The sequence below is a fragment of the Berghia stephanieae genome, chromosome 2 (genome assembly GCF_034508935.2).
Source record: "Berghia stephanieae isolate SIO BIC M18660-M18661 chromosome 2, UCSD_Bste_1.3, whole genome shotgun sequence".
Classification (NCBI taxonomy): Eukaryota; Metazoa; Mollusca; class Gastropoda; order Nudibranchia; family Aeolidiidae; genus Berghia; species Berghia stephanieae.
Genome location: NC_088361.1, coordinates 38,534,083 through 38,547,844, shown reverse-complemented (window position 1 = coordinate 38,547,844; position 13,762 = coordinate 38,534,083). Strand labels below are relative to the sequence as shown.

At 34.8% G+C, this 13,762-nt stretch overlaps 1 protein-coding gene across 10 annotated transcripts in view; it reads left to right on the top strand.

Moving 5' to 3' along the window:
• The window catches only part of LOC144964838 (5'-AMP-activated protein kinase subunit gamma-1-like), a 378,380-nt gene that overhangs the window by 304,284 nt on the left and 60,334 nt on the right, over positions 1 to 13,762 (top strand). For all 10 annotated transcript variants that reach the window (XM_078899538.1, XM_078899543.1, XM_078899540.1 and 7 more), the window contains one exon: positions 2,432 to 2,480. In XM_078899538.1, the coding sequence (XP_078755664.1) occupies positions 2,432 to 2,480 (49 nt within the window). The remainder of the gene's footprint in view (positions 1 to 2,431; positions 2,481 to 13,762) is intronic.

Below are 13,762 nucleotides of genomic sequence, written 5' to 3'. Positions count from 1 at the left end.
CATCTGTTTCCTATATGAATCAATTCCCCTTTGTCTTACCTTTTCTTGGGTGCTTTAATTGTAATTCTAGAACTTTTTATTATCCCACTTTCTTCCTTTTTACTGGCGCTGATATGACCTCAATGTGTTGCAAGCGCCGTAAAACCCTCAAAAACAAACTAACAAACCATGATTATTAATCAGTAATCTTGTACATAGCCTTAATTTGTATACATTTTAATACTGTTTATTTTTTTCTTCTAAGATAAGACGGGTTCTAATAGACGTGAAAATTATTTACAGGCCAGATAACCGTGCGCAATTATGGGCTTGTTTTAATGGACAATATTTTTGTTTCGGTTTGAGAGTATTTCCATTACAACAATGAGCCCATAAAAATTTTGAAGCATGAAAGATTATGTGTGTGTGTGTTTGTTTGTGTGTGTGTGTGTGTGTGTGTGTGTGTGTGTGTGTGTGTTTGTTTATATATTTGTTTTCATAGCAATATAGCATGTTTTAAAATGGACCACTAGCTTTATGGATGTGGTGACACAATTAGTTTGACTTAGACGACCTAGATATTGAAATAACACCTTTCATCTAGATAGTTATCTATAAAAGTAATCGACTCGACTTTATATTATAGGAAACACTAAGTAATACGTACACAGTTGATTTAATCGACAAATGACTTTCAAAACTATTGATCAGAAATGCTAGTATTTTTATTGTTATTAGTAGTGGTAGTAGTGGTGGTGGTCGTGGTAGTTGTAGTAGTCGTGGTGGTAGTGGTATTAATGGTAGTGGTATTAATGGTAGTAGTGGTGGTGGTAGTAATAGTCGTAGTAGTGGTGGTGGTGGTAGTAACAGTAGTAGTGGTTGTGGTAGTAATAGTCGTCGCAGTAGAAGTAGTGGCAGTAGTAGATAATAGTGATTGTGGTGGTAGTTGTCATTGTTACTAGTTGTCAGTGGTGATAGTAGTCGTAGTGGTAGGAATAGTGGCAGAAGAAGGAATAGTAGTAGAAATAGTAGTAGTATTTGTACATAACAGTGATGGCAGTATTAATCCACCTTTTAATAGCCCACTTCGCTTTGATAATCAGTAACAATTTGTAACAGAATTTTTAACATCATATTCACCGCTCCTACACCCCGTCTAATCACCCGATGTTCTTTTACCTAGTACAGGAACAGACCAACATATCTTCAATCAACATACCATAATCAGATTGCATCGCATTAGAGACGTGCACTTATTTGCAGGTTTGATAACCCAATTCCTTATGGGCTCATTGTTGTAATGGAAATCTCAGAAAGAAAAAAAAAATTTTAAAAAATTAATGGCACTAAATATTGTCCATTACAACAATGATACTGGTTGGGGTTCCTGACTTCCCACAGTGAGCAGGGAGGCACTTATTGTATTGCGTCTTCTATCCCCCTATATCTGTTTTCCAACTTGCTTTCTGTCTTTGTTTTGGGATGAGAATACTTGGTTTTGTCCTAGCCCTGGCCGGATACCCTGGCTGGAAGGGTTAGTCAAATGTATAGTTTTGGGAGATGATATTTTTCTTGTCTTGTAAATCATTTCTCTTTCATGCACTGTATTATGTTTTGTTTGCATATCATTATATGATTTGTAAACATTTGAGTGTATTCCTCTTAGTGGGGAGATGTATTTGCGTCTGGATGAGATTTTTAGGTGATCTCAAACTAAGGACTTTCACGGTGTGCTCTTGGAGTCTACATCTGTTTATTATTTGAACCAATTCTCCTTTGTCTTACCTTTTCTTGTGTGCTTTAATTGTAATTCTAGAACTTTTTACTAACCCATTTTCTTCCTTTTTACTGGCGCTGATATGACCTTAATGTGTTGCAAGCTCCGTAAAACCATTAAAAACAAGCAAACAATGTTAAACTAGGCCCCATAAGTGGGTTTGGATGTCAGACCTGCATATATACACGTCGATTAGAGGCCATCAGAATTAAAATTTGTTTATAGACTCACATCTCAATATCTACAACAAAATCACATAGCATACTTGTAATTAATAGTAACAAGAGAATAAACTCCTTCAAACTGCTATACATTGGACCCTTTCATACCATTCTGTCGTACTCTGAAAAAAAAAAGTTTTTACAAAATTTTGGCCAGAAAAATCTTCCTTCAAAAATATCTATCGATTAAAATCAGCCTCATGTTAACTCTCAAACCTAGGACAGAGGCAAGTTTTCTGGTCAAAATTATTTTTAATGTCATCTTTATAGTCGTCGTCGTCGTCATCATCATTATCATCATCACCATCAATATCACTGTCAACGTCATAATAATTAATTTTAACATCACCAACATCACGCTTAAATCTATTTATATTGTTGTTAGCTATTTAGTTCTAACCCACAGCGTAAAATGCTGCAATAACTTTCTCTTTTTTTTCCATTTCAATTTCAGATAAGTTTCAGTCCACCAAGTAGCCCTCGGTTAGCAGACAGATCAGCACGTAAGTGTCATATTGATTTATTTTTTATCCAAATGTATCACTTTCATCCATTCACCAGTTGCTATAGGGAGCAAAAGTGTGATGTCCAAAAAAAAAAAAAAAAAAAAAAAAAAAAATGGTTCCAATCACTGAATACACCTTGTGTAAATTATGATCTTCTGGTTTCAGTGTTTAGGGTTTCGTATTTTCTAGTCTCAATGTGAATAAAGGGCACCCATCCTTGCTTTTTTAGTCCCATAATCCTTAGAACTGCCTATACATCCTGCTTCTAAAATTATAGTTATGGCACTTTCTGATTCAATATGTAACTTGCACATTATTAGTCCTCCGAAAGACTGGTTACAGCACACTTCCAAGGCTTTTGGAACCGGAAAAGTAGGTGTGACGTCACGACTTTTCTTCCTTATTACGTTATATTTTCACAATTATCTATTAATGATGTTTCAATTAATGTCTTATGCGTCCATCCATTTATCTATATCAGCCCTTTTATCCATCCATCTCGATACAGCCCAGCGATACGATATGATGATAGCCGGTCGCGTAACACAGTCAATCAATGCTGAACGTTTATGACATTAATCGAAACTTTACTCCGACTCTTTACCCATAGACAAGACTGTTCACAGACAATGCGTGGTCTTGTGGTATGACGCTCGCCTTTGGACCGGAGCCCCGCATAGTTTAGTCCTTGGAAAAGGCTCTGTATTAACATTCTCTCACCCTGCTTATGTGTATAACGAGTACCTGGCCGTTACGAGCGTTGTCCATGTTGAAAAAAAAAATATGGCAATATCGCCTAACTGGCGTCATGTCATGTCCGTCTCATCCGACATGTTGAATGTAACTCTTGGCTAGGGACCCCTTGTAAAGCACTTTGAGAACGTTTTGTGGATATTGCGCTTTATAAATGCTCAATTTTAAAAAAAAAACGCGACTTGCTCTGTTTAATATGGAAATTTGGATCGATGTGGGGTTTTTTTGGGTTTTTTTTTTTTGTTGTTGTTGTTACGTACGGTATTGTATAATTCTAATATAAATAGACGGGCTATGTGTATAATTTATTTACACGCCTTCATTCTTTCATTCTTGGTTTGCAACTATCTCTGCATCAACAAACTGTTGCATCTTTCAGTTGTTATTATTCAACCTTTTGATGTGTCATTTGGGGGTGTTGATTTGGATTCAAACCCAACAGACCAATCAGCGCACGAACTGGCGCGCCATTTGCCATTCTGTGGCAAAAGGACTTTCCATAACATTATATATTATAATTATGTAATTCTGTCTTGATATACTTATCGGTTGCCCCTGGCTTGAGTAAATAGCCCCCATTAGCCACATAACAACGGCGGACAATGTTATCAGTGATAGCATTACATCACACACACACTAACACACACACACACACACACACACACACACACACACACACACACACACACACACATTAAATTCGATAAATATCATAGTCCATACATTCTAAATCAACACATTGAGCTTGCTAAGACTGGCTTATTTAGGGCTCCCTGCTCCGTTTCTAAAGGGGCCCAATGTTTTCGACCTACATTTGTTGTGCGGGTCACAAAGGTGAAACGTACATGCTAATTTAAAAGAAAAAAAGAAAATAACTTTGTTCTGCAAAGTAACTCCCCCCCCCCCCCCCCCCCCCCTTTCCCTGTTTTTTATTTTATTTATCTATTTTTTAATTATTTTTTTTACTAAATGTTGTATAAACTGTTGTGTATGTGGCATAATATTATGCTGAATACTTACAACATGCCCCTAGCTGGTTTCATCACGCCATTCCTTTGAAACTGTTGTTACACTGAATGTATCATCTCGCGTATTGTATTTTTTGTTGGCTGGTCATCAACCCGTGAAAATATTATTATTCATAATGATGTCGATCATCTTACCGTGTTGGTTGACAATACTGTCGCCATTGCTCTTTAGATGGGTCGTAAACGACTACTACTACTACTACTACTACTACTACTACTACTACTACTACTACTACTACTACTACTACTACTACTACTACTATTACTATTACTACTACTACTACTACTACTACTACTACTACTACTACTACTACTACTACTACTACTACTACTACTACTGCTGCTGCTGCTGCTGCTACTTCTACTACTACTTCTACTACTACTACTACTACTACTACTACTACTACTACTACTACTACTACTACTACTACTACTACTGCTGCTGCTGCTACTGCTACTACTACTACTACTACTACTACTACTACTACTTCTATTACTTCTATTACTACTACTACTACTACTACTACTACTACTACTACTACTACTACTACTACTACTACTACTACTACTACTACTACTACTACTACTTCTACTACTGTTATTGTTATTGTTATTATTTTTATTATTATGATTATTATTATTATTATTATTATTATTATTATTATTTTATTATACTTTAATTATTATTATTATTATTATTATTATTATTATTATTATTATTATTATTATTATTATTATTATTATTATTATTATTATTATTATTATTATTATTATTATTATTATTATTATTATTATTATTATTATTATTATTATATGACACCGAGTTTCGCAGCATTCAGTTTAATTGAATTTTTTCTCCACTGCCATGGTCATCTATAGTATACTCAAAAACAGACATCTGTGAATAAATGAAATAAAAACATACAAAAAGGGAAAAAAGGAGATAAATATGAAGCAAACAAAACAAAATAAACATACACAATACGCATGCACGCGCACAAACACACACGCGCACAAACACACACACACACACACACACATACACATAAACAAACAATTTAGTTTGCAGTGTTGCAATTCCTGATGTAATCCACCCCCACTTCCTCGTAAGTAAATAATAATGTAGACAGAAAAGATTTTTTTTTTTTTTTTTTGTATTTTTGTCCTTAAGTCACCTTATTTGGTGAGTGATATCTGGTGCATTTGAAAATTGTGTTTGCTTTCCTTTCTCGATAAGCACGATCGCTGTTTGTAGTAGTATTGACAACGTATGCAAATCGTGTATTTTGACGACAGCTTGTCACTAGCTGCAAAGCTTTATGTGTAGGCTATGCAACACGAAGCGTTGATCCCCCACCCTTCCCTCTTTTTCTATCGTTCAAATGTGTAGACAGTAGACTGAACATAGACCAGGAACCTCGACCTTTCACAACCCCTCAAATCGAACCCTCCTTGCCGTGGTGTGTACTGACCTTGTTTTGATGCCGATAGTGCCTTGGGCGAAGGCAAAGACGCGTATCTGCGAAAGACTGCTGTGGCCGACGTCACGTATATTTTAAATATAAATAGAGATTGTAAACAATTGTCTTATATCTTGATCTTAAACGTGATTTACATTGAATTAACGAAATCATGAAGTGATGTGGTTAATGAATAGAATAAAAGCAAAATAACTGCGATCGATTGAAGTGAGCAATCCTAGGTTGTCAGTTAATGGGTTTCGTTTCTCAAAAGAGCTTGAAGTCTGCACTGTTGCCTCCCTTTGAGCACATTGGCGTTTCATCATTATTACACAGCAGTTAGTTCGACAACCTGAAAGCTTTGCTTTGCTAAATGGACGACTGTGCGATGTAACGTTATCGAAAGTGTGGATAAAGAAAAAAAAGGAAACTTAAAAGACAATTTCTCCGTGGAATATTATGGCTTCTTCACATTCAACATCACGTTCAATTCCTATTTTACGAAATAAATTGAAAGGTAAGGCTTGAACTTCACTTCAATCAGATGACTTATTCATTATTTACACCTCGCTCACACATTCATTCACATTTCATTTCATCATTTACCAGGCTTCACGTCATAATTTGTTTCATGCAGGAAATAAAATTTAAAAAAAAAAAAACACACACAAAAAAAAAAAACCCCAAACAACGATTTTCATTTTGACTATCTATTTATATGATCGGAATCGTCTAAAGAATTGAATTTTTATATTTTGTTTATATTTTGTCTCACTCTATGCCATTGCCATTGCATCCGGCAGGATTTTTCTTTTTCTTTTCTTTTTTTTTTTTTCCTATCGTTAATTTTCTTATTCTTTTTTAAAGTTATTTTGTTCCTATTTGCTAATTGAGAGTTCAAACCCCATAATGAAAATTTTAGGCTGTCCATACAGATCATCTAAAATTGTTGGACTTATATTATCTTCATCATCTTAGTGTGCGTTTCTTATAAACGCCCTCACTTTGGGAGGCTTTCTGAAAGCTCATTGGTCTAGAATCTATTTCAATTAGTATTTTCACAGTGGATCTTTTGTCAGGCGTTTATTTATTCAATTTGTCAATATCAATATAAAGTAGCAAGCATTTTAAAAACTCTAGACAACAAACCTTGATAGATTAGTGAAAGTTTAAAATTTCCTAATATGGCCAATTTGTCTTTTTTTTTTTTGAAGTATTGAAAGGTAATGCAAGGCAGTCCTAGTTTTTTGTTTGTTTTTGTTTTTTTTTTTTCTATTAAGGTTAGCTCTTTTTTTTTTCTTTTCTATTAGGGTTAGTAATAGGTCTTAATAAAGGTGCTAGAGTGTTTGTTTTTCCTATTAGTATTAGGGTTAGTTAAAGGTACTAGTACTGTACTAGGTTTTATTTTTTCTTAGGATTAGTTGAGGGAATATTTGGGTTGTTTCTCTTAACACAAGGAGCTTTCGGAAGGCCTCCCTTCACTTTTACTTGGAATTAATTCGTTTGCAACAGTTGTCACCCAAACCAGATAAATGAGTCTTTATGTCATTTTGGCTATTCACTGATTCTTACTATTTTTCTAGAAATTTACAAAGTATTTTGATAGATGCTTGACTTTGTTAACTTCTGCACTTATCTCTAAATTATTATTATTTATTATTATTTAATTTTGCAAATGAATGAGGTGGAATGTTTGATATGTTGATCTTGTTTTTCTCCTGAAATAGCTACTTCTATTCCTCGCGTCATCATCGTGTCAACCTCTTTTGTCCAACAAATAAAAAGTATAAAAAGTACATTCATGTCAAATCTTTTTAGCAGTTAGTGCTAAAGACTAAAATTTATGTATTTAGCGTGTTAAGGAATCATAATTTAATTACGAACTATGGGACAGGCATAAAGTTTGGAATTTGACAAATTCTTATGAGAGTCTATCTATGAAGGCTTTGGTTTCAGGATATAAGCAAATTACCGAAGGTATTCAGTGTTTCCAGTTTCAGATTTTGATTTTCTGGTAAAGACTTGATTATAAATGAGGTATTGACTATTGATCTGATGATGGTTATGGAAGATCACTTTTACTCTTTGAATTTTCTTTTAACTACCAGCCATTACCTTTCAAAGTAATATCTAGAAAACACATATTAGCACTCAAACGCTATGATACGGCAAATCATATGATTTTGAGTGCACTTTAGGACACGTATATAGAAACTTATCAGGTATGTCTTTCAAGATGAAGTATGTTCTTTAGTGGCTGAGTTGCTTTGCTAATGTATGTTTGTCTTTTGTTTGTTTTTTTTTGCCTATGAATTAAAACAATGAAAGGCATTGAAAACTATGTGTCAATGAACAAATGGTGTTTTTTCTATCCAGTCGTTTTCAGAGATTTGTCGTATTTAATGCCTTTTGTATTCCAATCAATAATTTGATTATCCTCATGTGTTCTGGAACCTTTCCAATGATCATAATTAAGGAAGGAATAATTTACACTAACAATAAAAGAAATAAAATTGAGCATTAACGTAACATCCTCTAAAATTTCGGTCCCAAACTCGAAGGACGCCCAGTCACTTAACTGCCAATAAAATTCAACAATCTCAAAAGATTGCCGAACATCAACCTTCATCTTACAAAACCATCACTGAAGTAGCAAATCGAGAAAATGGATCTGACATGGTGTGTGGATGGATAAATGGTGGTAGAAAAACTGATCTGATACGTATCAACCAATGACTCAACTCAGACCTATGATCAATATTTCAGTTTGAGCTCAACAAATTTCTGATTACCTAAAACGATTCAGATGTAAGGGTGATGAATCCATGGCCAGTTGTGTCGCCTAACACGAATCCCATTGAACTTTTGTGGGATTTTATGGAAAAAAAAACTAACAATAAAATCAAATGTAAAAGAACAACAAAACAAACAAAAAGAAAAACAGAACAAAACAAAGACAAGAAAATTGTAAAAATTCAATGCACTGTTTGACAGACTACATACAATTTGGACTGATATACCAGCAGAAATAGTCAATTAGCTAAGGTCATGAATGAGGCTAAGAATTGGGGACATACAAATTACTAAAGTACGCCATTTGTGTTGATTTCACTTGTGTTCTATTTTGCATAATCGAATTTTAAAATGACTGGTTTTAATTATCTTGGACATTTTTGGTGCGACCCCGGCCCACTGAATTTAAACATGTATGACGTATTTACACATGGATCAGCAAGGAAAACATTGAGTATCTCTTAGCTTAGCCATAAAGATGATAAAACTGTTTTTTGCTATTTACTCTTTTTGACTTATGAAGAGTCATTAAAGCCACCAAGTATTTTGCATAATTACCATATTTTAGTTTACTGTCAAGAACCATCCACTAAAATTGTGAGGATTTGAAAATGGAGCTTGGCGTAGCATGTAAAAAAAAGTATTTGTGAGAATAAATGGTTCCCTCGTGGTCCTGGATACTGTAAATTGTATTCTTCGATCACAACTGCCCTGGCATGTCCCTGGATCATGATTTTTTAAACTTGTGATTTAAAACAGGGAATAGACAACTAGAGTACTTTTCAGTATAGATTATTTTACAATAATTCGAACATAGGGTGTTCCGTATTGGCTCTTTGAAAAGTTGTCCGCTATGCAATTGGGAGTAAACATGACGCTTATTAGTGAGTTAGTTTTGGTAGGGAAAGCTGTCAAGGGTTAAAGGTTGATCAAATTATTTTATGCAACATTATTATTTATATTATTTCTAATTAAAACTTGGAAGGCAGAACGTTGTAAAAATGTGATATTCTGATCAAGTTTATGTTCGACAGCAAATGTTTGAAATTCATCACATAATTTACAGATTAATGCACATGACACAGCATTATGACTCTAAATTATTATGGTCTTCCCATTTTCAACACAACCATCAAATACACGTTGCTATAAATGAAAATGTGATGCTCACATGACTGGTTGTGGATTTGGCTTTTATAAACTGATTCCTCGAGTATGTTCATTGTATGTACTGGCGTTTCAACTGTTCAATGGTTTGATACACTCCCAGTCATATTGAAAATTCATTTATTTATATCACTATTCATAGCTACATTGAAAATTGTCTTCATAAATACAAGATAGATAACTCATCGTTGCTCTTGAGAATTCGAGAACAGTTTGGATTGTTTCCCTTAGCAGATCTCTCTCTCTCTCTCTCTCTCTCTCCTCTCTCTCTCTCTCTCTCTCTCTCTCTCTCTCTCTCTCTCTCTCTCTCTCTCTCTCTCTCTCTCTCTCTCTCTCTCTCTCTATCTATCTATCTATCTATCTATCTCTATCTGTGTATGGGTGATGGGTCAGAACATTTTTTTTCTCCGCTCGCGACGTGACGGAATCATAATTTGTTGTTTGTCTCGACTCACGACCTGACACGTTCGTCCAACCACTGAGCATTGGGCTTCTCCGATGGGTTGGCTACTTATTACTCCATTACTGTGGATTCACTTCCAAGAATCCCCCCCCCCCCCCCCCCCCCCCCCCCCTTCTTTACTGTGCTTTACATTATTTATATATCCATTAGATTCTGTCGTGATTTTAGAAGGCATTATACTTATTTTATTTTTAAATTATTATTTTTTTCATCTGGACATGTTTAGGCGTCGACGAAAGCTGTTGTTAACGTTGTGAACAGAGTTATTTCATTATTTCAATATTTGATTTATTTAGAAAATACTAGGCAGTGCTAGGCTGAGAAACGTAACTCTACTATTAAACTTCTTCTACACTACTGACACTACATATACCATATACTACTACTACTACTAACTACACTATACTATGACTCACTGGCTGTGCACTACTATACTTCAACTACTACTACTACTACTACTACTACTACTACTACTACTACTACTATACTACTACTGCTGCTGCTGCTGCATACTATACTAACTATACTATCATACTACTACTACACTACTACTACTACTACTACTACTACTACTACTACTACTACTACTACTACTATACTACCACTACTACTACTACTAATACTACTACTACTACTACTACTACTACTACTACTACTACTACTACTACTACTACTACTGCTAGCTACTACTACTACTACTACTACTACTACTACTACTTGCTAGCTTACTAACTATACTTAACCTACTACTACTACTACTACTACTACTACTACTACTACTACTACTACTACTACTACTACTACTACTACTAGCTGCTGTACTACTATACTTACTACTACTACTACTACTACTACTATACTCTACTACTACTATACTACTAACTACTACTACTACTACTACTACTACTACTACTACTACTACTACTACTACTACTACTACTACTACTACTACTACTACTTACTACTACTACTACTACTACTACTACTACTACTAACTACTACTACTACTACATACTACTACTACTACTACTACTACTACTACTACTACTACTACATACAACTACTACTACTGCTGCTACTACTACTACTGCTGCTGCTGCTACTACTATTACTTCAACTACTACTACTATTACTTCTACTACTACTACTACTACTACTACTACTACTACTACTACTACTTCTATCACCACCACTTTAAAGCTGCTGCTGCTTCTGTCAGTATAAAATGTATACTCTGTTGTTTTTTTTGATTTTATCCTATAATCGTGGCTTGCACTAACAGCAGGTTGCCCGAGCTCGTTATCTTCTGCCATGAACTGATCTTTTTTATTTTTTCTTTTCTGCTCGCGCCGCAGTGCCTTTTTTTTTTTGGGGGGGGGGGGGGGGGGGGGGGTGTTAAAGACCCTTGACAGAAGCAAGAAGTTACGCTTACAGCGGCGGGACAGCCTACTTGATCTTGCCATTTGTTTACCTTCGACTCTTTTCAAGGCCAAGCACAAAATTATAAGAACTGCGTAGTGGTTATGATAGCGAGCATGGGGGAGAAGAGTAGGTAGTGGTAGGTTGTTGGTCTAGTTATGGTGTTAATGGCATGCACTCCACGTTGCTTGTCGACTCTAATTTGGAAGGATAAATATCTCTTGAAAGTAACTCCGTAGGCCATGGTGTATTTAATTTATACTTTGAGTTTTGATATTATCGTTGTTGTTATTGGTCATAGAGGGGGAAAATATAAAAGGATCCATGTGCTTATTCTATGCTGTTACCTTTTGACTTGGAGTTTTGTTTTGCTTTTAGGCACGGAGCATAATAATAATAAGATAGTGTGTAGTTTTTCCACATTCGTTTTGGTATAAGTGTATGCTTTCCCCCTGGTTTACTTGTGTATTGTTGAAATATAACGTAATGAACAAACACTATTCCCTATTAGTATCAGTAGATATTAGTCTGGTGATTCCTACATATGTGCGTTGTTTATGATGGAAAACTACTTAATGAACTTTGATTTCTGCCTTGGATAATGCACCCTTTGAGGGCGCTGCACAGTAGTTGTTTCACTTTTCTTTCCATTATTTATGCTATTACCTTAAATGTTGTTTTTAAAACAATAATTCGGCTAAAGGAAATTTGCCTTCTTTCCTCTGCTTCTTTCTGCACAATGAATCAATCTCCAACAAAAGTTTATTTCCAATCAAAGCTAAAATTGGTTAATAAATAAGTTTATATTTTTGTGTATTTGTTTATCTGTATCGTAAATCTTATGAATGAGTACCTAGCTTTTGGCTGTGACGATTATTGTAAGAACACGAGTACAAAATTGGGTCGACGTGTGATATATAAAGTAGATATTGACTTAATATGTCTGTTTTGGGGGGGGGGGGGGGGGGGGGGGGGGGGGGTCATACATTGAAGCGTATTAAGCACTGTCAATACCTGAACATGAGCTATATAAATGTATTTATTTCTCGTATTAATGCAGAATATCAGAAAATGAACAAGAAATACAGTGCATTAACTATAATAAAAATAAATCATGTTTCAAGCTTGGAAGCAACTGAGAAACGTTAGTGATTGATATATATTGAGATGTATGTCGGAGTCAATGATCTAATCCTGTTGCAAAAGGGGGGAAGCGGTGACACATTATTTAGCATGATGGCATATTATGGTCTGATTGGTAACCTAATACTAGTCACACCCTTCATTAAATGCTTTTTACCACATGTGCCCGATTGACATTGAAAACCCAATCTTTCGAATCCTCCCTACACTGTTAACTATTACTATAATGTTGAGATTGAAAGAGAGAGAGAGAGAAAGGGGGGCGTTTTTAGGCTTAGATATCATCAAATTCATGCCTCAATGCGTAGCGTTATGTTTGCTTTCGTATCAGCAGCAGGTCTGAAATCGCAACTAACCACCCTTTAACGGACGGTTGTTTTGCTTGTACTTGTATGTGTATTTGTTTAGTCCCCATTCCAAAACTCATTCCATTAAAAAAACCAAAATAGTTTTCTCGCCAGCGGTAAGTGCTTATTATTTCCCGGATTGTTATGAAGTTAATGGAACTTGGCGCGAGTTACGTTACGTTACTTTATTTAGTGTCGTATCTTTGATTCCCTGTCTTGGGCAAATTATGAATCTAATTGATTATGTTTTGGCAGACGTCGTGTTCTCGGTCAAAGGCCAGGAGATTTTTGTGCTTCTATCTCCATAACGGAACACACTCCTATAATTATGAGGTTCATAATATATTGAAGAGAAAAAGAAAAGAAATCGTTCACAACCTTAAACCTACCATGGTGCATAAGTCTTGTGAAGTGATTGTGTGTGTGTGTGTGTGTGTGTGTGTGTGTGTGTGTGTGTGTGTGTGTGTGTGTGTGTGTGTGTGTGTGTGGTTATATGGGTTGTTTTATCAATTTATATATTCATTTTTTCTTCTTCTTCTTCTTCTTCTTCTTCTTCTTCTTCTTCTTATTTATTATTTATTATTATTATTATTTATTATTATTATTATTATTATTATTATTATTATTATTATTATTATTATTATTATTATTATTATTATTATTATTATTATTATTATTATTATTGTTATTATTATTCTCTGCCCTA